At 39.7% G+C, this 26,783-nt stretch overlaps 1 protein-coding gene and 1 long non-coding RNA gene across 4 annotated transcripts in view; both read right to left on the bottom strand.

Moving 5' to 3' along the window:
* The window catches only part of IFT56 (intraflagellar transport 56), a 44,094-nt gene extending 25,278 nt beyond the window's left edge, over positions 1-18,816 (bottom strand). For 2 of the 3 annotated variants that reach the window (XM_085225174.1, XM_085225184.1), the window contains exons 1-8: positions 18,680-18,816; positions 18,416-18,553; positions 18,146-18,238; positions 11,683-11,797; positions 3,831-3,880; positions 2,337-2,482; positions 1,184-1,355; positions 694-768 (exon numbers count right to left, since the gene is read on the bottom strand). In XM_085225174.1, coding sequence (XP_085081300.1) covers positions 694-768; positions 1,184-1,355; positions 2,337-2,482; positions 3,831-3,880; positions 11,683-11,797; positions 18,146-18,238; positions 18,416-18,553; positions 18,680-18,682 — 792 coding nt within the window. In that variant the 5' untranslated portion in view covers positions 18,683-18,816. Of the gene's footprint in view, positions 1-693; positions 769-1,183; positions 1,356-2,336; positions 2,483-3,830; positions 3,881-11,682; positions 11,798-18,145; positions 18,239-18,327; positions 18,379-18,415; positions 18,554-18,679 lie in introns of those variants that run through there. The other variant, XM_019614400.3, reaches the window with a different exon arrangement.
* A 1,164-nt stretch (positions 18,817-19,980) lies between these two features.
* Positions 19,981-26,367, bottom strand: LOC146545297 (uncharacterized). The gene is made up of 3 exons (XR_014881238.1): positions 26,189-26,367; positions 20,979-21,130; positions 19,981-20,830 (listed from the first exon to the last, which is right to left on the bottom strand). It is a non-coding gene; the product is annotated as an uncharacterized LOC146545297 (long non-coding RNA).
* Positions 26,368-26,783: the final 416 nt, after the last annotated feature.

Genomic DNA, 26,783 nt, shown 5'->3' with positions numbered 1-26,783 from the left:
ACTCCTGGCAAAAAGAACAACATTCAAAATAAAGAATTTTAACTTATAAAGTCCAGTCTGAAATCACTGTTAAGTTTTGTGATCAACGACTGCCTGATAAATAATAGCTACTGACAATTGTTCAGCAAAGTAATACGACTGTAGGGAGCATTAACAGGTACTCAGTGACTCTTCTACTGCACAATACATAAATACTTTGGCTAGTGTCGGAATCTTTTTCCCCATGCACTGCTTGTCAAGTACTGTTTTGATAAAGACCATTTTCCTGAGTTATCTTAATTCCACTGACATCGTAGTCAATTGTAGACAACATTGAGTTGACAGTTCAAGGTCATGCATTCTGGCTTGCTTCTATACTACCCTAGTTGACTAGTCTTTACAGAATATCTTGCTAGGGTATTCTTACAGGCTATGAATTATTTTGATATGCCTTTTGTGTAAAAGCAACCACATTATTATTTTCGTGATACAGTCTCAAACTGTCAGAGAAAATGCCAGGGTAAAAAAAAAAAAACAACAGCAACAAACTTGATGGTACATTGATTATACAGGCCAGTTTTCTGGAATGGGACTTACAGGGCAGCCGAGATTCAGATGTTTGCAGATCCCAAAATATTCCCTTTCATAAGTCTTCAAAAAAAAGCTCTACAAACGACTGCAGACCCCATGAAACTCAAGAAGCACATTACTTACCAGATTATGTTTAATGAGCTCCTTCCCAAACTCAAAAGATGATGAGGCACTGTCCGTCAAGTTCTTGAGTTCTGCCTGGAATTAAATATATTCAAAAAGTTTAATAATAACACACAAAAAAGCACACAGACATTAACGGAGGTTCATATTTGTCCCAAAATTGACAGAAACATCTCCACCAGTGCTGGGTCACTGGAAGGGTTGTGCCTTCCCACTTTTATATGATGATTTTTACAAACAGAATAATCTACAGACAAAGGTCAAAAGTGGACCAGGAAAACAGTAAAACCACTGTGCGTGCACCCATGTGTACAGATGGCTTAATACTAGAGTAACTGAAGTAGGTTAAACTCCTAAGAGGACACAATGATGTGATACTAGGCCATTATCTACATGATTAACTGGCTAAGAAAGATAACAAGGAAAAGAAATGCCTAAGGGATGTCTTGAACTAAAATGAAAGCAAACTGAAGGGCTGTCAAATAGATACCTCAGCAGCCTTTCCATTGTATAGTCGGAAATGGTTACAAGCCTTGAGGTTCAGAGCAATGGTGCTGTCAGGAACTTGCTGAAGATAAACAGCTAGCACTTCTTGTGATACATCATAGTAATCCAGTTTATAATAGCATAAAGCCACATACACATTCAGAGCCAAGTACTCCCTACAGAATGGAAGAAAAGAGCATTTAAGATAATATTTCAATCCACCAGATAGTTATATTACAGAATATTAAAATCAGTGATGAAGCCCTATATCTTCAACAAACACATCAAATTTGGGATTTCTAATTACTTGTTAGGTATCTTTATATCTCTGGTTTGTGATATAAGTTGCACAGATTCATTAACAGACATGAACAAGTTTTTTTCAATGGCAGCTATTCCAACAAAATTACTGACAAAATCGTTGGTTTGCAAATCTTTAAAAATGTGGTAATTTATGCTAAGGAAATCCACTGAAAATAAGAACTTTTGTCCTGGCAGAATAGATTTTCTGTGCAACGCGTGTGAAAACATTTAAATGCACTGAAAACTTTGAAAACATTTCAACAGATCTTATTATCTTAGAAATACAATTTTTTTTTTTTTTAGAAAACAAAACAGGCTACTGCAAGCTATAAAACAGAAGAACTGGGCACAGAAATAAGACGGATCTTTGTGGTAGCAGTAAGTAAAAAGATAATTGTTACAAAGCTTACTCGCTTAGCTTTGCATGATTGCTTCTACAGATTTAGAATTTCAAGAACTCTTTCCTGAGCATTAAATTACATATGTACATTATGAAGGACACTCAGCTTTCTCTGAAGCACTCAAGAGGAGACAGTGCCAAAAGACAGCTACGTATTATGGGGTTGCAATTTCTATTTTATCAAACTGTTTTTCCAGCGGCTTAAGAATTCATTTTGTTCCTTTTTAAATTATGAACTAAGAAGTAGAGTATGATAGAAAAAACATAATACTTAAAGAAATGCAAAGAGCTTTCTACACAACCACTAAGAGCTGAGTCACTTCTTACAAAGGGTAACAGGTGAAGCAGAAATCAGTGATCAAAAGCAGGGCTCACCAGATTGATCATCAGAATTGTAATTCAATTACAACAATATCAGAGACAGCAAAGTAAGGTTTAGAGTAGAAATGCCCACCGATTTTCAAGAAGAATGCATTTGTAGATATCAATAGCTTCTTGGTAGTGGGACCGCATGTAGTGGATAGATGCCAAGCTAAGCTGATCCTCTGTAATGTCTTGCAGATTTTGGTGAGAGCTCATCAGTTTCTTCTCATCATTGAACTAGAACAGAAAGTGAGACATTCTCAGAAGAGTTCAATGAGAAACACATTTTAAGTTAATATGCTGGCAAGCAGCAAGTGATTCATTTTTAACATCTGGATGTTACTTCAAAGTTAATTTGAACAGAGGAGAAAGCCAAACATTAAGAAACAGACCAGTTGTAAACAGATAAAACTAAGCATGAATTTTCCTTTAAGTTGTGATTTAGACATAATTACACATTGTGTGTTTTGCTGGATAAGAGAGCTTAATTAATCAGTTAAGTTATTTCACAAATATAATTCTGCAACACAGAATTTAATTTACTATTCAATTTGGCAGATTTTTTTTTGTTAACAAATGAAATCTTATTTCTCATGGATAGCAGAAAAATGGAAGTCCTGCTAACACTCAAGCACTAACTTTCACAATCCTTCTTTACAACATTAGCAAATTCTCTTTCATCGTTCCTTCAAAATTCCTGTTAAAGCACTGATTCTAAAAAGCATTGCTGTTAAGCACGTAACAAACGCATTAGGGTATAAAAAAGCAACAGAGTTCAACAATCATCTTATACTTGTATAAGTAGTAAAGTTGAGGCTATCCAGCAATCATTTTATTCAAATCAGTTATTCCAGTGCTTTTTATCATGGACATCTTTTAAGTACCCGTGTAGAAACATTTTAAGATTACTCTTCTGAACAACAGAAATGTAAAGAAGTGAATCTAGCATCAAAGCTAACATGCAGGACTTGTATTTTATTTTGCCCAAAACTCAGTCTCTCCAGTAGCACAATACTGGCTGGGTCATACAGGAAGGATGGTACAAAAGCAAATGGAAGGGAAGACAGCTGCGTGTGGTAACTGAAACAGTCATTTAACTGTTGCTGAAATTTAATTAAGTCTCATGCCATAAACATGATTACTTTTTGGACAGTGAATGACTTATGAGGATGAGAAATACCTTATGAACCTTCTTGGTCAAACTGCTAAGTATAGTACAGCTGCAAATTAGGAAACTTTGATAACTTCAAAGAAAAAGAAAACAATGGTGTACGCATTTCTGATTCTGTTCAAAATCTCAGGTTCTTCATGATAAAATATACCACCATGTTCTTACTGTATGACTTGCATGAAGCTGGTTGGTAAGGCTTTTTGTAGATACTTGCTGAGGGCATCTATTCCAAGATCCGGTTTTCACACTTGCTTTCTCCACCACATTTTATTATAGGAGAGTGGTTGCAGAAAATCTTTGTTCTCCTTCCACCACAGACATTTTAATTATTTGCCCAGATTGCCAGAACACATTACAAATTACCAAATTGAAAAGAAAACAAAGCAAAGCACGAGTGAAGAAAAGACATTGTACCTTATGTGCCAGGTGAAAGAGTAAACGGTTCTGAAGACGACTCTTAGGTGCTGAAAGGAAAATTCAGTAAGTATTTCTGCAAAGAACAATTCAGGACATCTAGTTTTTATTTTAACTTTCTCAACAGACATGCATACACATGAATTTTTTCATTAACTAGCCCAAATACAGTTCTTCACTGTACTTCACTTTAGCAATTTTAATTGGTTTTAAAGCCTTCCTGCTTCCCATCTTCATTCCCTGTCTGTTTCTTTTGAAATCCCTGCTGAAAATTCTTTTTAATTGGCCTCTTCCTTCCATGAGTCTTAAAACTGTGAATAACTGCACTGCCATTTCTCTGCTGGTCCTTCTGGTTAAAGTGTTTCTTTCTGATGCCACGCAGCACATCTCTCACAGAATTAAAAAAAGCAGCAACAGACAAGCTCATAATCAAGGTTCTTTCTACAATGTGTAATATTTGAAATAAATTGTGATTCATATTTCTAGGAATCTTGTCAACTTTCAGTATACTGCAAATTCCAGTGCTGCTACCATTTGTTTATGTGATGATATCATACATAGTTCTAATATTTCTTCAGTCCAGAGGAACAAAAGGCACATTAATGTACTCAGATGTACATTAATGTACTCCTGTACTCAGAGCAGATAAGATTCAAACTAAGACTGAAGAGAGAAGAGTGGCTTTCTGAAGCCACCGAACTCCTCAAAACTTCTGGCTCTAACAGGGTTAGGAATTGCATTTAACACATTTCATATTGTACAAACTGTTAACTGCAGAGATTTAAGTGACTACAGAAGCCTTGCTGTTCACTGAGATTGACGACGGTTCTTAGTCAACAAGCTATTAACTTCTTCTGGGAGCAATCTTCCAAAAAGCCTTTCCTTGTTTCCTGTGTTTTCTTCAGCCTACTCAGCTAATGAGCACTCTCATTTTTGCTCAGACCAACCAGCTGGCAACCCAGGATTTACATGGAATTTTTACAAAGAACAGAATTACTTACTGTGTTTACAGGGCCAAGAAAATGCAGAGTTAGCAAAGCAGTGGCCTGTAACACAACACTACAATTCTTCTGACATCCTAAGCCATGAAAGAGAGCTTAAACCACCAAAACCTCTTTCTCTTCCCTCTCAAAGATGGAAATTTCTAGCAATAAATTAGATTTATTTTAAACGGCAATTTAGGGACAGATTTCCATACTACTTACTTTTTCTCTACTCTTATAATAAGGAAACTGTAATTCATAATAATGCCAGAAACGAACCAGGCCACTGTCATCAGAAGGGCACTGTAAAACTCTATGTACTCTCTCCAACTGTGTCTAGAAAAAAAAAAGACAGCAAATTTTCTCTCTAAAGACTTTCTAGTATAGAGCAGTACCAAAAGGAAAAGGTGGTACAAGAGTTCTCACAAAACCAAAATATCTTGCCAAGTATTATTATCCAAGGATCAAGTAGTTACAAAGCTACATGGTCTTCAGTCTAGGATCTATTAGGGAATTCTCATTGGCCTAATAAATGAAAGGAAAGCTTTTCTGATCTGCAATCAATATTGTGTAAGCAGCAGTAGCATTATTATTGACATCGCAGTATGTTCCAGAGACTATTTCATCCACTGAATTAGAAAGCTGGAGTACTTTGACTTAAAGCAAGTTCTTCGATGTGCTGCCTGCAGTGATGCCATGGTTAGCTCTGCACACACCTTAGCATTAATTGATAGCTTCCTGTATCAAAGTTTACAAAGGTTGCACATGGACCCCACATGTGCTTTCATGCAAAACTTTAACCAACCGCAACCACTCTTTGCAATTCAAAACATTTGGTCATCAAAGACTCCAGAAATACAAGCAGGAAAATTTGTGGGATTTACACTGAAAATAACATATTGTATAACCACAGTCCAGCAAACAAAGACACCAACGTTCTTTTTTTTGCATAGATTTTGTATTTTTTTTTAGTAGCTTTAGCATTAATTCCTCTGTAAGTGACTTGCAAGCAGTATTCCCTCAAGAACCTAAACTGAGCAATTATTGTTTCACTGGTCAACCAATGATGCTAGTGCTGCACTCACAAATCTGGCATTTGATCTGACATTGAAATTGTTATTCACTCGTTGGCAAGAGCTGGAGGGTTAGTCCACATTATTCTACGCCTAAAACCAGGCAAAAGATGAAACCCAAGTTCTGATGGTTTGCTTAGACATATGGAATAGGAAAAAACCTCCCACTTCGTAAGATACAGTATTACCTAATAGAATCCATCTTATATTCTTTAAAATACAGCCTTTTTACATGATGTCAGGCAAGGTAGAGGAAGGTCAAAAACAACAAAAAAAGTGTAGTCCTGTCGACATTATAAGCAAAACCATGGAAACATTCAATAACAGCAGTTTGTTTTTTCCCAGTGCTGAATTCATTTTTTGAGAGACCTATGAACAAAGTCAGATTAATTTCCAGATACAATCAAATAATAAATATTAAATAAAGCTGCTGTTAATCACTGGGGCAGGAAGGGGTGAAAGTGCCTCATCATCAAAGAACCATCTTTTGAGAAACGCTAGACTTGCTCTTTTACTACTCTCCATTATCAAATGTCATTGTCACTGAGCTATCAACACCACAAGAAAGCACAAGTTTCTTTTCCTGTCCTACTTTTTCAAGAAGACTGCTTTCTTTTGTGTTTTATTTGTCTATCTGTATTAGCATTTAGAAATGTAGGGATCACAATGATAGTGCTGCACTGCGATAAACTGGACCCTGCTCCTGTGTCTAGTATTGGCCTTGTACTGAAGAAATCACTGAGATAGTCGGACTGGACATATCTCTTTCCACCTAAGAAATGCAACAACATCTCTAAGCTAGAATTTTTGTAATTATCAGTGCTGATGTTTCAGGGACTATAGTCATAGTTGACATGGATCTATAGAGCACTTCACATGCTGACAGGTATAAATACATATGAAACTGCCAGAGCTGGGAGGCGGTAAGTGTGGAACAGGGATGAGAAGGCTTCATTCAGGTAACACGGAAAATATGACCAAAGAAAACCCTATTATGCTGTCCCTGAGAAACAACACCCTGCTCACCTGAACACAGCTGAATGAAGCCCTCTGTGCCTCAGAACCACAGTCTCTTTGGTGGAGGGAAAGTGCAACAGTAAGGGAAAAATGTCAGGAAAAAAGAGAGTCCAACACTGAGGTTCATACTTATGCACACTTAAATAGCTCAACTGTTGAGAATTTTCTCACACAAAACCTGCAGAGGTAATTCACTGAAATTTTCACTTTCCTCAAATACTTTTATTTTCTCTTATACTTAAAAGTCAGTACAACTGTGTTCGGTTCCTTGCAGTACACATGCGTTTCATTTCAGGCATGCCTGAGCACAGTAACTTGAAGATGACTGAAGCAAAACAGTTCTTTCTGTTATGTGGATTCTACTATACTTTAAAAAGCAAATAAAAAAAAAAAACAGCACACAAACCAAACAAAAGCAACCAAGCACCACCAAACCAAAATACAGCTAGTAGTTTTTAAAGATCTATAATTTGATACTTTCTTGTGTGCGCTTTGAAAGTTCAAACCAAGCTGTTTTAAAAACAACAGCTAAAATGCAATGAAAATGAACTTCTGTTCTCAAGAAATACAGTACAAGAAGACAGCCAATAATTTTGCATGTTGGGAAAGATGCAGCCTAAGGGAAAAGAAAATCCAGCAATGTTTCCATGCTCTCTTGTAACTGCACATTTTCATTGGCGACAACTATCTGACACCTGGCATTTGTGCATGAATAAGCAAAACTGGTTTGGAAAATGCCACCATTCTTATTAATTCATCTCTGTTTTGCTTTTGTGCAATATTGCTCCTTCCTGCATAGGCTGAAATGAGAAGTATCTGTTCAGTTAAACCACATTCTGAGCTGACACACGAAGTGCTGTGAAGAAGCAATTTAATTATAAAGCGCTGCCCAGCAAAAAATAGAAGGAAAAAAACCTCTAATGACAAGTTAATACAACCCTATCTGTGCATGAAGCTTACACTTAATTGTAAATCTCCACATTTAAAATAAAAAGACTGTTTTTTTTTTGTTTTTTTTTTTGCAGCCTCACTTATGTGCAAATCATATTTGCTGGCATGTATTTTGTGGTTTAGAATACTGTTGGTTCTTGTATTTTTCTTAATGCAGTGCTAGCCAAAGGCTTCTGAGAGCACTGTATAGGCTTCTGAACACCAGGTTTAGTTGCCAGCATTTCTGTGCAAATGCGGCAGGTTCAGTTTCTGGTCCTTGTCATTTATTTCTTGAAGGCACAGTATTGGGAATGCAACATAAGACTACTTGGTTTTATAATGAAAAAATAATACATGTATTATTATGTATTAAGTCAAGAGGAAAACTTGGCTGCATTCTTACAAAGCAAGATGGGATGATATACACTAAGGAAAATATATGTTGATGACTATGGAATGTCATATGGGATGACTATGGAACAACAGTTGCTGACTTAAGTAGTGCTACTTTCACTGCAGGTTCAGGAACTATAACATCCCCAGGTGGCCAAAAGGGCCAATGCATCCTGGCCTGCATTAGAAATAGCGTGGCCAGCAGGAGCAGAGAGTTAATCATCCCCCTGTACTCAGCACTGATGAGGCCACACCTCAAGTACTGTGTCCAGTTTTGGGCCCCATCACCACAAGAAAGACATTGAGGCCCTGGAGTGTGTCCAGAGAAGGGCAGCGAAACTGGTGAGGGGTCTGGAGCACAGATCTTATGAGGAGTGGCTGAGGGAGCTGGAATCGTTCAGTCTGGAGAAGAGGAGGCTCAGGGAGACCTCACTGCACTCTACAACTTCCTGAAAGGAGGTTGTGATGAGGAGGGGTTTGGCCTCTTCTCCCAGGCAACAAACAGGACCCGAAAAAATGGCCACAAGTTGTACCAGAGGAGGCTTAGATTAGACATAAGGAAAAACTTTTTCTCTCGGAGAGTGGTCAGGCACTGGAATGGCTGCCCAGGGAGGTGGTGGAGTTGCCATCCCTGGCAGCGTTCAAGAGGCATCTGGATGAGGAGCTACGAGATATGGTTTAGTAGCTTGTGGTAGCAGTGGTAATGGGAGGACAGTTGGACTAGATGATCTTGTAAGTCCTTTCCAACCTTGTGATTTTATGATTCTATAAGAGGACAGCAGTAAAAAGTGGCCAGAAATATCTAAAAGGAATTTGGCAGAAAGCCTAGAGGAGATAAAGTACATCTATCATGAAGAACCTTCAAAAAAAGGATTCTCCTCTACTAACTTTTTGTTCCACTTCATAGGTTATGTTTGTAGTAAATCTGTTTTATATGACTTTGATGCACAGATGTATTATTTCCTGAGAGAATATCCAATTAAGTTTTATTTAAGTAATGACAAGCATCTATTAAAAAATAAAGTCTTGCTCCAGAATAGAATGCAAGCGATCTTTTATGAAATGCAATACTTACCTCATGGCCTTTAACTCTCATTTCCTGATTTTTAAACATTCTTCATATTTTTTCCTCAGTTAACAATTTTCTTAAGCAATGGCAACAGTAAACGACAAGAAGGAACTTCTATTTAATTTCCAGATATTTATAGTTTTGTGCAGACAAGCTATTCCAGAAAGCTAGCTGACATTCACATTCCCTTTCATGGCATTGGAGTCTCTGCATAGGAATTTAGAATTATAAATGAAAATAAATTATTTCTCCTTCATTTGTTTTAGTGCTATGCTGCTTTCAAGGGCATGACAACTGCAGCAATAATCAATAAACATCAAACAGTATGCAAAAAAGTCTGGCAGTGTATTCCCAAAATAGTAATGGTAAGCAGCCCAACACTAATGGTGTCTATCACTCTTACAGCAGAGTTAAAGGTAGTGGATAAATGGTGGCATTTTACAGACTTTACCCTGTTGTGCTTACAGCTCAATGAAGTATTTTGCTGCTTCCGGATCTCTGCAAAACTACGGAAGAAATCATAAGATGCTGTAGGTTCCTCTATTAATGTACTGAGAAAAATAGTCACTGATGCTATTGAAAGACACTAAAATAAACCAAAAGAGGATACACTTTGAGTGAAAATAAGGTGATTCAACTTCAGGTCAAAATGATGGATGTGGAAAGAAGAATCTACAACACTTCTCCTTTCGCCACTGAAAGCTCCCAAGTGTTACAAATCTTCAGCTGTGACTGCCTCCCCACCAAGCTTAAGCAGCTAGGAATCATCAGTATTACAATATTCACAACAAAGGCCTAGCATCTCAGTATAAAATCAGGCATGCTGCCTTACTTGCACAATTACATAAAGATCAGGAAGTAACATTACTGCTTAGCGATTTTCTTTTTCGTCCCTCAGCTACATTCCCAATGTCATGCACTCCTTTCTTAATGTTCCTGCCTTTTTTTTCTGGCACTTGAGCACTGTTCACCACACCACCTACCCTACCCCTTGCCATGCTACCAAGAAATGATCTGGGGAGCAAGAAAGAATTAACCTTCCCTCAGTTTCAGCTCACAGCTCTAAAGATGCATGCCCAGCTGTGTATCTGTCATCTCTAGGATGGATAACTGTAATTTACCCTATGTGAAGCTGATGACAACAAGCAGTCTCCAACTGGTACAGGATGCAGCCACTTGCTTCCTCTGTGGTTTAGATATAGTGACACCTCAGATCTATTGCCCAATTATTTTTAGATTTCAAGTTCATGTCCTAGATTGTAAAACTAAACTCAAGCTTATAGTACTTTAAGGATGACATTATCACCTGTGAATACTGGAATTTTACACACTTCTTGAACAATATGGATCACTAATCAAGAATATGGAATACACATTTCTGCAGGAAACCTTTTGTAGTTGGAAACAAAACATTTTTAGTTGTGGGAATCAAGTTCAGTATGATTGTTCAGGGAATTTTAAAGGGTTACCAGAATCTAATTATCTCTAAAAAATACTGCAAAACTGTTCTCTTTGGAGATGTTCTAACACAGTAGCAGAAAATGCACAGTAATTTTTTCCCTTTCCTATTTTCAGCCTAGGATTAAAGAAATAAAGAATGAAACAAACAAACAAAAAAGACTCCATAAGAGTCTTATCCTAAAAAAGTGAGAGTCAAAAGCTGACTGAGAACACCACTGCTATTAATTGTACTTAGAAAGCACTGAGATACATAGTGATGAGAAACAGTATAAGTCACTAAGATAAACAGAAAGTGATGGGTAACAAAATCAAACTGAAGAAACATTTTTAGGCCGTAAAAAAGTGCCTTGGAATCTAACTTCCATTCTTTTTCTTTAAATTAGATTCCATGCATGTTCAAATTAACATGGAAACTTAATAATGTGGTGCAGCAAAGTGCACACCTTATAACCAGATCCCTAACGTCTAACTAAAAAGGCAGTAAGACCATCTACTAAGTCACTCAAACTGCTGAATTCTCTCATGTTATTTATTGATTATCTCACTATCCTCATTAGCTTCATCTGCAATGGCTCAGAGATATGTAGTCAGCCAAAAGAACAGTAAATTTTTGCTGCTGATCAGCATATGCTAGGTTTTGTATTTAGAAATGAGTAAGAGAAATTATTTTCTAGATGCAGCTGTTCCACCTGCCTAAAGTATTTTTAGGGAGCAAATAACATTATAAATTTTGCCCTGAATGAAAAGAAGAAGGAAAAAAAAAGAAAAAAAAAGAGAGAAAAAAAAAGAAATAACCCTCTTTGTTCAAAAGTATCCTTTATTACTCTGAAAAAAAAGCACCATATACTTTTTATACTTTTTCTGGAAATCATTTTAGGTGTTCAAGTCAAACAGTTCATTTCATCAATCAAAGACATACATCTCACCTTTCAAGGCTGCTTGTTCAGCTTGTGTATACATTCCCAGAAAGAAGTAGGTACACGCAAGGTTCACCCAAACATCAGGACTGCAAGATGGTTGTTTGGTCAAGGCCTCATACTCCTGGAAAAGAAGTGTTTTTGTGGTGGTTTTTTTTTCCTTCTTTTAATAGCATACAAATTATTTAGCTCACCCAATTATTGCCAAGTTCATCATCACTCTTACAACTCTTACAAATGTTTTGAGACCGCTGTATTAAAATACAAGCCCAGAAGTCAGTCTTGGTCATGTTCAAGTCTGCCGTATACACAAAAATAGAACTATAGCAAATATTACTAAATTGTGCCTAACTTCACTGTTTCTCATGTTAAGATTTACACCCAACAGCTATAAAAAGCCACTGAGCACCACATTCTGATATTTTGCACACTTCCACATTCATTACATAACCCTTAATAATAATAATACATAAAGTATTCTATCTCTTGTTATTTGTGAGGGGAAAAAAGTGAAACCCAACAGACAAAACTTTCAATCTGTTCTTTTAATGAAGCAAGAAACTCTGCAGCTATATTCAACAGCAATTTTCTTGAAGATGTACATCTTTGCTCTGCACAACATTAGCTAATTAAAACACATGCATGGAGGAGATCCCTCAATGCCATTTTTTCCCCCTTTGAGGCTCTATTAAATTACTCAGAAGGATCTTCCCAGTGAAGGTGCCCCCTTCTTGCATTCCTCCTCCCCATCCCATGTCCAACCTCCAGCATAAGGCAAAAAGCAGGCCAGCTTATTCAAATTTCTCATAGGACTTGCTCAATGAACACTATCCCTATAATTCTCAACCACCAGAAGCCTCTCATCTCTCTCAACATACCCCATTGCCAACTCAGTCTTCTTCCTCCAACCGTATTAATTGGAATTTCTCCCTTCCTGGTGAATTTACCACATTGCACCACTGTGCATGGAGGTCTTCTTCCCATTGGGGAAAGGCACAGATATAGGTATCAATCACTAGAGAAACTATGTCCAAAGGGCAGCAAATTCCAAGAACAGACACATGCTGGCAACAACAAAGTTTACAGTTGCTAGTAAAAATAACTTTTTCTCCTGCCACATGAAAGCAAATTGCACTCTCAACCACAGAAGCTATTGGTAATGTGTGCTTTTGAAAGCCAGCCCAGTCTTGCTAGTATTCTAGTGACTAACTGTCCTCAAAAACTGCCCTTTTAAAAAATAATAACTTGATTGATTAAAAAAACAACAACAAAAAACAACAAGCAACCACCAGCAACAAAGAAAACATTTACATATAGGCTGACATTCCCTACTGAGGCCAGTTCAGTCTTGACACGGGCCTGTGATGGAGCTCTGAGACAGGCTACTGCTCTTTTTTGGGACCATCTGGAATCCTTAAAAATTCATTCAAATTAAGTGCACCCAAAGGTCTCTTTCGGCTATGGCTTCAGGCAGATTAATTAGAAAGGACAAAGTGCATAAACACAAGTCATGTTCTGGCTTGGCCATTCAAGACATGCAATAAATAAGGAGTGCTGTAGCATTACTAATGCGAATCTGTGGATACACAGTAAATAAAAATAAGGACTGTTAGCCCGTCCTACCACATAGTTCTGAGCCATGAGCTCAAGCTAAGTGGGGCTGTTGCCCCTTCACTCATTATGTAATGCTGAAATGGCATTCAGCATTACAGTCTCTCAAAGACTTTTCACAGGAGCTTTTCCCCTTCTTCACCCAAAACCAAACAAAACATGCAACAAACCCACAAAAAAAAAAAAACCCCAAAAACAAAATACAAGTCTTCCCAATAGCCATCCAGTGGCATACTTTTGCTAACCAAGGGTTTGACAGCTTCATGCTTTTTCACTCTCCTCCACCTCTCATCCTATTTAAAGGCATGCATACAGCTTTCCAAAGAAGCAGGCTGATAGGTTCATTGCCTAAGGCTACGGACACCTACTGACTGCACCTACCGACAACACTGAGGGCACTGAATAGAATCCTGCTGACCTCATTACTTGTCAAGATTCTCCAAGCTCATAAACAAAGGTTCTGCAAAGATGCCAAAGGGGCCAACATATAGGGCAGCCTCACAAGTGTTCAAAGGAAGCGTGGAGATACTTGATTCCTGACTACAGTCATGACAAAGAAGCACAGAAAACTGAGAGCCAAAATTCCATATTTTTCTTTCTAGCTTCGGCTGTCAGAAGCTGGAGCATTCATATATTCTCATACTCTCAAGACTAAATATTGCTCATGCACAAACCATTACCCTGGTATAGCTCTGTTCCTTTCACACTTCACTATTCAGGCAGATCAGGGTAGGTAGGAGGTCTTCACCCTTATCCAAGAGGTAAAGCAGTTCCTGATTCTCTGCTGAAAGGAAGGCAGCAGGCAGGAGAGCCTGCCAGAATCCCTGGGTGGTGAGTGATGGCGGACAGATAGGTGTGGGGGGGTAGAAGTTGGTAAAAAAGGATGAAATCTCCACAAAACTAATTAGATCCTTCCATCAACTTGGGGAGTCCGAGTTGCCATACAGTGCCAAGAAGACGCTTATCTGCCTACTGTTAATAGAAATTGATTTATAAGCGAGTAGGAAGCCCTCAGGGACTGCCACTGTGACTGCTGGAAGGTTTCAGAGCGGTGCCACTTGTAAATTAGTACACAGCAGCAGTGATGATCCCAGACCAGTGTCGGTGGTATATATCCTTTGAGAAAGGCATCTACCTACTAAGAAGTGTGAATCTAGTCAGGGTAGAGCTCTGCCTAGAGACTGTTGGTATGTCTACAGTAAGAGAACTTGAATGTGCTGATTATATTGCTGTAATTCTCCTAAAGACACTCTTGGAGTTGCGGGTCTATCTGATTTTCACTTTTTCCCCACCTCTCCTTGTGGATGATGATGGCTACGTCACCTCAATTCCCAAGACTCTCCAAGAGGTGGCATGCAGCCAGCATGCCTAACTCAACATGAAGATCTCATCATAAATGAAAGGATTACTGAACAGCAGAATTTTATCAGGTATAAAGAATACCAACCACAAATTAGGAATATAGTGACAGAGACAACAGATACATTGCCACTTGCAGGCACTTAGGACTGCGGGTCATTTAGATTTTGTGTAATGTCACCCTGTATAATTCTGGAGAATTTTCTACCCACAGTATTTCATTTATCATGGTCTCAGCACATTCCAAAGAGATCTAGAGATTATAGAGAATCTAGAATTTGTCCTTGAGAATATACCAACAACACTTCTGTAATACAGCAGTGAAGATAAATGCTGCATGCACTTCATCCTTGGAGCTGATAACTGAAAGGGAATTCAATTTACATAGTATAGTCAATGCTTTCCCTTGATCACTACAATGTTTGGAATTACAAACACAGTGTTCTGACCCAAAAGAAACTAGGCTAAGATACACAGGCTCATTTCCCACATGCTACCAGAGCAACAAAGATATCAGGATTCATTACTCTGCCAAAAATCAGTCTTAAAGTGGAAAACTGTGATCTCTCACTTTAAAAGGTGTCTATACATGGTTGGCGGTTGTTTCTTTTTTTTTTTTTCCCTACCAGAGCAGAACGACAGAAAAACAGATTGGGTTGTAGATTTTAAAAGCCTGAATCAACAGCGTAACAGCATCATCTAGTGGTGAACTGAATGCAACTGACAAAATCTAATATCTATAAAAACAACACTGTTATTCTTTTACTGAAACTCTGAAAACCTACTCTGGCCATATAAGCACCTACTGGACATTCCAAAGAGCAGAACTTATTTCATAATTAATCCTATTATTTGTTTTATACAAACATTTTTTCTTCTTTTTAAACTTTCACTCCTTATTAACACCTTGACATCCAGACATAAACTTAGTGAAGCTACTGATGGTTACATTCATAATCTTTAAATGACACAACTCTAAATGTGAATATTAAGTTACCACAATGTTCTAAACCGCTGTTCTCCACTTTGTGTGATGTGTATTGTCAAGCTGATGACACCAAACAGCTCTAACTTCCCCCAACAGACGGCTGTTTAATTTTTAGGCAAGGGGAATATGTCTTTTGAACTTACTTGGAGGCCTGAGAAATTCTGTTTCTATTTCACATCATTTTTGTGCCTTACTCTAATGCTGTAGGTGAGACAGTGAGGGAGCACACTGCAGAGATAAGCAGAAAGAGACAGCCCCATGACTCCCAGGCAGTTTTATCTTTCCCTCTGAACACAAAATTGAAACAGAATAACGAAGTCTTCTGGGAGCTGTAGTTCATTCTTCTCTTCTGGGATTAGGTTCCCAGAACTACTGACAATCTGTGGAACTGCAGCATTAACTCTTTAACTCCCAGCACACTACATGATGTTATGATGTAGAATATCAATTACGAAAATCACAAAACCACGACAGTGCTCCCTGGTCTTCAAACTGGTATGGGACCTAGCATCACTGTGTTGCAAGAGGAAGGTTGTCTTCCTCTCTGACCTGATTCTAAGTACAAGCCTTCAGCTTAGTCAGCATTGCAATGTAGCATTCAGAGTTCATGGTTTGTTCAAGCTCCAGGAAATTTAGGACGATCATCTCTTTCCTATCCCAAAAGACAGTGCATATCACTTTACCTGATGAGGGCTGCATCTTGGAACTTGTTGTTTGATGGGGAATTCATGTCACCACTCCATGGACTGTTTTGACTCTGACTCACAGTGTTATAGTGGTGACACCATGTCTCATCACCAGTAGTGATGTGATCCAGGAAACTGTCACCAACAGCCTCGTATTGGTTCAATAGGTCCTGACAAACATGCATGTGGTGTTTCTTCTCTTCCTGTGCAACATTCATGGAACCCATCTGGAAGAAACTGTCTGCTATTCCAACATTGTCACCTTTGTTTCCAACACACTGAAGTTGATATGCAGCTCCATACACAGTTCCCTGGTTGTGATCCGCTGATTCACCTGGATGAGCTGATCGAGATGCTCTTCATTTTGTGGTGTGAGATTTGTGTGTAGTCATCTGGAACATGTCCTGTCTTTCATGTCACGGCTGCCACTGCTGCACCACCCACTGCCTTGCTGTGCTCACATCCACTGTTTGATCTTCATAAATGTTCAGCAAGCATCAATAAATGTCAATAGGTGCCATTTTTTTCTGCATAGAGGAATTCAGTGACACGTCTTTTCTTCATAAGAACTTCCATGTCAGACATTATTTTGTTAAACTACCTCTATGCTGCCATCCGTCCCACAGTGACAAAATCTAATGGAAGAGTGGCAGGAAGGTTCAATCTCTACTGCCATACCACCTCCATCTGACTCTAACATTGTGGGCCAACATAATAAAATGGGAGGCATTACTTTCAGAGTAGACCTTGTATATATTTTTTTAAAAAAAGATAATTTCTCCCAGAGTAGGCAAGTTAAAAGACTGAAATGTTTTCTCAGATTACAACTGCACTTCACAGCAAGTTGTGATGTAGTTCTCCCCCCAGATGACATTGACTGAAACTAATAAGCCTTAAATGGTGTAATACAGCATTCTAAGGATCCTGCAATTCACATCAGTAGGAATGCAGCAATGGAAAAAACACTACTTAGGCAGACTGAGTTTTTCCAAATCTTCACTTGCTTATCTGCAGCCTTGTGAATATCACCAAACAAGTCTCCACATTACTCTTTGATCAGGAGTGCACAATGATTCCATCCCTCGGAAGTACACAGCAAAGTAGTTTGTGGTTCAGATTTCTACAGTAGAATATGTTAGCACAACTGAGAAAAGAAATCCAGTGACACTGGCAATAAACTGATTGGCAACAAACTGAGTTTCACAGGAGACATAAATGGACACAAGAGAAAGACTTACATATGAAGTCATACACAAAAAGTGACACAGCACGAAAAAGTGACACAACAGCACTGTATGGTGCAAATATTGATAACTTAGGCATACTTGAATAATCAGTGTGCTTCTTAGTGACTTAAAACATTTGGAGAATGTCTTATTGCACGGAATTATCTAATATAAGAGAACACAGAAAAATAATAAAGTACATTAAATGGTCAGGGTCATCAACCTCTAAAGAGGGTCAAAAAGCATGCATATTATGTATTAGGAATACAATGAAGACTAAACCATAATGAAATCTGAAAAACTGAAAATCTGAAACTGTGGAAAGTTAACTGCAAGAATGGAATGGAAAAACTTCTCAGGAAGAGCAGTGCTGCAGTGGCACAGGCTGGCCAGGGAGGTGGTGGAGTCACCATCCCTGGAGGTGTTCCAGAACCGTATGGATGTGGCACTGAGGATGTGGTGATCTTAGTGGTCTTTTCCAACCTTAATGATGTTGTCATTATCACGTCTATAATTGGACTGGCTGGCAGAAGCGTTCCCTACCACAGAACACTTTCCCGCTGTTGCCATCCCTCTGGCAGAGCCCCAGTTCCCCATCTCACCTCCAGAGCTCTCTTGTAGTCACCCAGATGGAAGGCAGAGTATCCGATCCAGAGGTCAGCATCCTCCTGCTGCTCACCCGCGTGCCGCTGAAACTTCGGAAGGAAGAGCGAATGTGAGACCGCTGTCAGCAGTCACGCACAGTTTATAAACACCAGTAAAGCAACACCATGCCCATTAATACCGCGGGCAGTCTGACGGCTGCGGATGCCGCTGGGTGAAGCCGCTCTCGGTTCCCAGGGAAGCAGCAGGCCCCGGCCCGCTTCCGTTACCTCCAACAAGGCGATGGCGCCGGTGAAGTCCCTCCCGGCCAGCAGCTCCTCCAGCTGTGGCACCTTCTTCCCTTTCTTCCTCCGTCTGTCTCCCTGCGGCGGGGTGCTTCCCACAGCCGGCTTGGCCCGGGAGAGCATCTGGGCAGAGAGCAGAGCGGAGCCGGCTCAGAGCGGGGCCCCGGAGCGAGGCCGCCCCGCCCGGAGCGGGAGAGAGCGGGGAAGGAGCGCCCGTCCGGCCCGCGCCCCCCGCCCGGCCCCTCTCACCATCCTGCCGCAGGGCCCGCGCTCCCCGCGCCGCCGATGGCGCCGTTGCCGCGGTAACTGCGGGACGGCGGAAGAAGGCGCAGAGCCCAGCGATGCGGCCAATAGGCGCCGCGCGGAGACGGGCGCCGTCCCCCGGAAGGGCTGGCCTTTGGCTCCGCTGAGCGCCCGTGGGCTCCAATCGTCACAGGCGAGAGGAGGCGCTTCTGGATGTCTCTTGGTTGTCCAGCTCCCCGAGCTTGGAGCTCCCCGCTCCGACCTCCCGCGGGCCAGATTGACGAGGTGCAGGGCACGGCCAGAGAAGTGTACTGGCCTTCTGGTTCCCATATTGGTTTCTCACCAAACCACTTTGATCCCTACCTTTTCCCAACGTCTGGTCTTTCTCCACAACCTCCTGTAATGCATGGGTGTCCAACCTTTTGGTTCACCTGGGCCGTAATGAGTGAAGAAGAGTTGCTTTGGGCCACATATATGGATGGCACGCAGCTGTTTCTTTGCTGCTGAGCAATAGGTGCATGCCCACATGCAGCCCACGGGTTGGGCATGCCTGGCATAACAAATCTTGTGCAATCCTCACATGTTCTTCCATGACATCCCATGATGAGTTTCATATGCTTGTAATCTGTAGGTGCTCCAGAGAACTTCTCTCATGGATCTTGATGGGCTGATGACTCTCCTAGGGCAGCCTGGGAGGAGCTTTGTTAAGGTGGTGGGGTTATTGGGGTTGTTCACTGGTTCCTCTTTGCTTCTTCGGTTTTGTGCTTTCATCACATAACCTTACACCAGCCTTTCCCCAGTGGTGATGCGAGAGGCTGATGTCTGCTTCTCTGTGATGCTTGTATGAGGGCTGATCCAAAAGTAACACTTCCTATTTTATTATGTTGGCCCACGACATCAGAGGCAAATGATCGTGGTATGGCAGTAGGGGCTGAACCTTCCCGCCAATATTCCATTGCATTTTGTTGCTAGGCAATGAAAGACAGTAGAGGCGTAGTCTGACAAAATGGTGTCTGACATGGAAGCATGTATGAAGCAAAGGTGTGTTACTGAATTCTTCCACACAGAAAAAATGGCACTTACTGATATTTATCAATATATGCATGCTGAACATTTATGGAGACCAAACAGTGCATGTGAGCATAGCAAGGCAGTGGGTGGTGCATTTCATCAGCAATATGAAAGACAAGCCAAGTTTGGATGGACATGCAGATTTTAATGACCACAGCATAGAGGCTCTTGTTCATCTCTGGTGAAAATGCATCACTAATGGTGCATTTACTCTAATGCATGCAGTGTGGGCAACAAATAGGAGGTGCTAGAAGCCATGGTGTGACTGGAGTACTATGACTTAGTCATTATTATTGAAAAGATTCTCATGACTGGAGTGCTACAATGGATGGCTCTTTAGGAGAAATACGCAATGAAGGAAGGGTGGTAGAATGGCTCTCTATGTGTTTTGATGTTGTAGAGCTCAATGCTGGGAATGATAATACTGAGTCCTTATGGGTGAGGATTAGAGGGAAGGCCAACAAAACCAGCATCCTGGTGGGAGTCTGTTACAGACCTCCCAACCAGGATGAAGAGACAGATGAAGCATCTGATAAGCAACTGTCCAAAGAAGGGCTTTAAAGCTGGTGGAGAATCTGGAGCACAGATCTTAAAAGGAGCGGCTGAGGTTACTGGGATTGTTCAGTCTGGAGAAGAGGAGGCTCAGGGAAGACCTTATTACTCCCTACAGTGACGTGCAAGGAGGTTGTAATGAGGTGGGTTGGCCTATTCTCCCAGGTAACTAGCAATAGGACAAGAGGTAATGACTTAAAAGTTGCACCCGGGGAGGTTCAGGTTGGATAATAGGAAAAATTTGTTGTCAGAAAGAATGATGATGCATTTCCCAGGAAGCTGGTGGAATCACTATCCCTGGAGGTGTTTCAGAACCATGTGGATGTGGTTTAGTGGGTATGGTGGGGATAGATTGATGGTTGAACTGGATGATGAGTTCTTATTCAATCCTAAGAATTTATATTCTATGGCAGTGACTATGTTGAAAAATAGTGTTGTAGATGAGAATTTGCTCTATCAAATAGTGTCATTATGGTCTTTGTATCTGTTGTAGTTTCCATGCAAATAAATAGTAGGCCTTACTTTCAGAGCAACCTGTGTAGATAGGAAAGGATAAAGGAATCAGAAAAAAATACTTTTCTGTTGCTAAAATTCTCCCACCTGATCAGCTTCACCAGTCAGGGAGACACTGAGCAGGAGGTCCCAAGGTGGGACACCAGCATAGATGGAGCTTCGGACTCACCCAGAAGGTCTTTTCATGTCCTCCAATTAGTAATCACTCTGCTGGATTGCTGCTTGTAGTGTACTGCTGTTAGGATGCTGCATAGTCAGCAGATGATACTGCGTAGGTGTTTATAGTTTCCTGGTAAACATAGCCACTCCATCTATATTACTCTAAACACAAACATGAAGAGTATAACATTAAATGTTAGATAAGCATGTTGTGTACGTTTTAAAGGCATACAATAGCTGATCGCTGATCCCTTTGGCAAATCCTGGGTAATTTTCAAGTACAGTTGTGATCTTGTTTCTTGTGGCAACTCTGACGTTGCAGTTTGCTGCAAACAGAACAAATCCTTTCTACTTAGAGAAGAACTCCACACAATAGAATTTCCAAAACATTAATTTTTATGCTGTCTTAATTGCCCCACTAGCAATTCGAGTAAAGAGAAGCAATACATTACACTAATGTTGACAACTACCCTGAAAACACCTGTCCACAGGAGATTTAATGAAGCACCTGTACTCTTGGCATTTATGCTTCCTTGAGAATAAAAAATATTTTGCATTTCCTCAGAGAGAGGGCTTTTGTTGCCATTTGTTTGTTTTGCTACAAATAAATAGGCCTGTTTGTAACATTATTCAGCAATAAAGAATAAACTGCTCAGTTCCTCAGAGGATGGAACCCATGTTCACATTCTCCTGGTCACTTCAAGCCAACTTGGCCCTGGAACAACTCAGAGTGTTTGCAGGTGTCCCTGAGGTTACACTGCAACGAGGAACCTTGGGAGCACAACAGAACTGTGACAATGCGCCTTGTTTATGAATGTGCTTTCATACAATAGGCCATAAAGAACGGGAAGTAATCTACACTCCCATCTTTATCTGCAAGCAATTAATTTCAAGTTAGTCAATCAAAGTGATAAGGAGTGTGTGCCAGTGATTTGGCCTTCTTTACCAGTTTCTTCCTTCCTTCCTTCCTTCCTTCCTTCTCCTTTCCTTCCTTCCTTCCTTCCTTCCTTCCTTCCTCCTTCCTCCCTTCCTCCCTTCCTCCCTTCCTCCCTCCTTCTTTCCTTCCTTTCTTCTCTTTCTTTCTTTCTTTCTTCTCTTTCTTTCTTTCTTTCTTTCTTTCTTTCTTTCTTTCTTTCTTTCTTTCTTTCTTTCTTTCTTCTTTCTTTCTTTCTTTCTTTCTTTTTCTTTCTTTCTTTCTTTCTTTCTTTCTTTCTTTCTTTCTTTCTTTCTTTCTTCTTTCTTTCTTTCTTCTCTCTTCTCTCTTTCTCTCTTTCTCTCTTCTCTCTTCTCTCTTTCTTTCTCTCTTTCCTTCTCTCTTTCTTTCTTTCTCTCTTTCTTTCCAATTAAGTAAGCTATTACATTTGTTAGGAGAAAATTCATTTTCTATAAATAGTTACAAAAGTATTTGTCTTTTCAGCGATTGGATTTTGTCTTTTTTTAATGGTGTTCAGTTTTTATATATAAACTAATACAATACGCATATCTGTTCTCTTATCAGATGTGTAGGATTTTCTATTATCTAACAGAAAAAAATTGTTCTGCATGCCAGAAAGCTTAGCAGTTGTAAGAGCCTCCTTATCAAAACCCTATGAAATCACAAAACCCATATAGATTGACAGGGGTACTGTAAGATTCCTTCTTCCTCTTGGATCTGAAACGATGCCTCAGAAGTGCTTCATTCCTAACTAAAAGAAAATAATAACTTTTTTGTAAATACCTCACAGCACTTTTCAATACTGCCATGGAATATTCTGACTCTGCACAGACACTAGGATAAATTAAGATTTAAGGTTTTAAGGGGTTTTTAGCATGCAGATGCCTAAGAAAACTGATTAAAGAAACAGAAGAAGCGGAAATCTCACTGTGTGAAGAATTTTATGTGAAATGCAAAATCAGATGGGAGACCTTCTAACCTTAGCTGTGCTTTAATTAAGGCAGTTCTTAGCCTATACACATACCTTGTTTAATTTCGTTGCCTCAAAAAAAAGTGTATTCCACATTGGTGAGCTCCAGCTCAACTTCAACTTACTTGCAACTTTAGAAGGTAAACTTTTTTTCTAATTGAACATAATGGTCTGTTTTTCAGTTAGAAAAGTGGAGACATTCATACATAAAGCAGAAGCGTAGGTTACATTTAATAGCACAGACTATTCTTAGCTGCTTCTGCATGACTCAAACTCAGTTTTTCTGGAGTGTTCTCGGCAGGTGAAACTGTGACTCTGTCAGATCATTCTCTCATGTGTGAGGTCTATGCAGTATATGACTTCACATCCAGCCTTGCTGACTTACACAATGAGGTGTATACAGAAAGATGATATCCAAATCACTGTTGATTTTCCAGTCTAATCGTAACCAGCTGTCAATCAAAGTAACAGACTTTGACGTCAGAAGGATTCCTGTTTGAACTGCACATTTCAACAGGTAGGCTATGGGTTGAAGACCTAAAAATCAAGTTATCTCCTAATTTCTTGAGATGCTATCTATACATAATGTGTGAGCAACAGAAATTGGGAGTGAAATGCTAGAATTTGGCATTGTGACATTTGGTGTGGGCTCTCTGCATACAGGACTGGTCTAAAACTTGTTCAAAGCAGTATAAGTCTCTATTTAAATCTAGTGTATGCTAAATTGTGGAGGAGGACTGATGTAATTTAGTCCTGTATTCTCACCAAACTAACCTGTATTCTCAACAAACTAACCTACGTCTTTCTAGAAAGTCTGGTGTAGATATTACTGTGAAGGTGCAGATCAAAGTGGGTAGAGATGTTAATGATCTTTTCCTCATATGAAATGCCAAAATGACACTTCATAATTTTAAAGCTAAGTTGAGAAGTTCAACTACTCTATTAACAATGCTGGAAAACTGCTGCCATTCTTACCATCACCATTCTATTAGCTAGTGACATTATCTTTGAGACTGTGAGCTGTAGGATGATTAATGATCATGTTTGTTCCCACACAGAGAGGGAATTGGCCTATACTGACAGCAGCAAAAGGGAAGTCATACACCTGTGACTAAACACCAAGATAAGCACGGGAGACTGTAATGGCTTTAAGTAAAAGAATTTCAGAGAATAGAAAGTATGGTTTAAGGAAAGAAGAGGAAGGAGGGAAGTAAAGCTAAAATGGACAGAAAGGAAAGACAAGAAATGGGAAAAAGTCATCATATAAACAAAGCAAGAGGTTGTAAAGTGATCTTTTCTCTAGCAACAATCACATGTTTCAGTTTCCACAATGTCTGGCTAAAATGATGATTTTTCAATAATGATGCGTCACAATGTTCTGCCTCTTGTACCACTGAAAGTACGTCTGACAGCCTCTCAGGAAAATTGATCTGCAGAAGTGAAAGAAATGAAATATTCCCCTGCTGAAACTACAAAGGCAACCCCTTGATATGAGTAAATGGGAAATGATTCCCATAAAGCGAAGATCTTGAAGAATATTTGCTTATTTTTTTCAATGGAGTCAGCAACATCTGAGCCTTAATCTGCCCTGTGTAGACTGCCAATGATGAGAGAAGGTGAAACATCTAAGTTGATAGCAAAAACCAGTCTGCAGAGAGGTGACATATCATGTATGCATTTAATACTCTTGTCAAGCCACTATTGTCCACTTCAAAGCAGCAAACAACAGTCTTGTGAAAAAAGGCCCTGAACAATTAAGCAAAAATATGTAATTTCTACACTGGTGTCTGCCGATGATTGTATGGCTTTGTGGCAACTGCACTTCAGAAACTTCCTGAAACTTCCAGCACATCATTAAGATTCAGTGAAGTTAGTAAATGTAACTTCAAGCTGCTCTTGTATTGGATTTCAGCATCAGCAGTTTTGGAAGTTTATATATGTGATATCCAGGGATGGGAGGCAAGACAACCAGCAAATTTTGCAAATCCAGCAAGACAGTCTCAGAGCTGAAAATGCAATGCATGCTTAGCTGGACCCACATAAACTTGCCTGAGTCAGAAAGCCATATCATTGCAATTGCTATGGACTGGAGAATGCAGTTGTATTGATCCAGGACTTGGGCTGAAATATCTGCACAGTATTCCACTGCCAAATGGATTTGTAAGCATGCGCTATGTTGAAGATCTCATAACTGCATCCCATCACACAGTGTAGACCTGGTTAACATTTGAAAAAAAAGGATTTGAGGAGACTGAAGTCCATGTCCAAGACACAGATTATTACACGAGCCTCTTACCTTTGTAAGGTAAAACAGGACAGATGTGTGCACTTTACAGATAGCTCCCATTTGTCTCTTGACAAAGCTGTACCCTGCTGAGTCTAAAAAAGTATCTAACTCGTATACTAAACTATGTCCTGTCACTCTGGAAACAAAATTCTGCATTGAAGATCAGCTCTGTGGTTGCATTTGGCTGCCTACTCCGGTATGGTGAAATTAGCATATTAGAAAATTGTTTGACTCTATTGAACTGTGGATTTTAAATCTGTCCTCCATCTCATTGCTGCATTTTTGAGGCTTCAGCTAGCATGGTAAAATGGTCCCAAGCAGAAGCCTTGATGCTTCCTTTAGCTGCATTGATGTTCTTGTACTTGCCTTCCTCACCAAACTATCGTCTCAGTGTCGCTCATCACCCTCCATTATGCTAGGATTAGCTGATGAGACCTTATGTACTATATCAAAGACACTGTAATCCCTAACCACCACCCTGAATACAGGTTAGGAGCCTGAAGCCTCTCTGAAACAGTTAGACTTAATACATATATATATTTTTAACTTCACATGAAACAACCATTCACCTTATTAACTTACTACCCCTACATCTGCAGTAAATACTGTATAGCTCTCCAAGTGCCGTCTACCAATGTTTTTTTACAGGCTCAGTTCTACTGTCAAGTCGTAGTCAAGTTGAACTTTTCACAAGGAGCGCCATTCTTTTATGGATAGTGGGAAATTCCCTCAGCCTGTCTTTATCTAATAGGGTTTGGTCCTGGATTGAGTCAGCAGAGATCCTTTCTTTTCTACTCTTAAATAAAGGCATGTTTTCTCTGTGTTTGATGACTTATATTAGCTGATATCACAGAACATTTTCCTCTCCCTGATACCATAATTGAACATAGAGGTTGTTAGCTTGAGTTAATGCCAGTTGCAGCTGTATCTCTGCACAAGATCTGATTTTTCTTCTCCCTTGCTATTGATTGGAATAATTCAGATTTGAAGCTACAAAAGTCTCAAGATTCACTTGGGCCTTGTACTCACTGTAAGGAGATGGTCAGTCCTTTAGAGAAAGAGTATAAAACCAGAAGTTGAGAGGGAAGACTTCTTACTATTTGTTTAAGTAGTAGACAAGTCACATGGCTGAGTAATATTCATTTCAAACTGTATGAATTGGGAAAGGGTTAAAAGGAAGAACCTTTCTCCATTGAGCTACATGTTTATGATCCATCACACATTTAGCTTCATATTCTGGTATGCGGCAACACAGAGCAATGGGAAAATGGGGCCACCACCCAAAGTCCTGTAATGCGAGTTACAACTGTTGTTATCCTTGTCTGTAGATTTCCCCTAACTGGTTTGTTAATTTCTGACAAGAACAACGGTGCTTTGCAGCTGGAGTGTAATTCCACTCTAATCTATAGTAACAGCTATGAACTCCAAGGACAGAGTGATAAGCTTGTGATAAACCATGGAAATGGCAATATAACAAGGACTTCTACTTTATCAGGGTTTGTTCTAGATCAGGATCATGCTGATCTATCAGGATAACACAACATGTGACCCGCATATTTGCTGTTTATCAGGAGATAGCTTCAGTCCCAAAGAGTAATATTTCTGGTTTGTTTTTAAGATGTTC

The sequence above is a fragment of the Meleagris gallopavo genome, chromosome 1 (genome assembly GCF_905368555.1).
Source record: "Meleagris gallopavo chromosome 1, MGAL_WU_HG_1.1, whole genome shotgun sequence".
Taxonomy (NCBI): Eukaryota; Metazoa; Chordata; class Aves; order Galliformes; family Phasianidae; genus Meleagris; species Meleagris gallopavo.
Note: the sequence above shows the minus strand (reverse complement) of the source record. Positions and strands in the feature narration are given on the sequence as shown.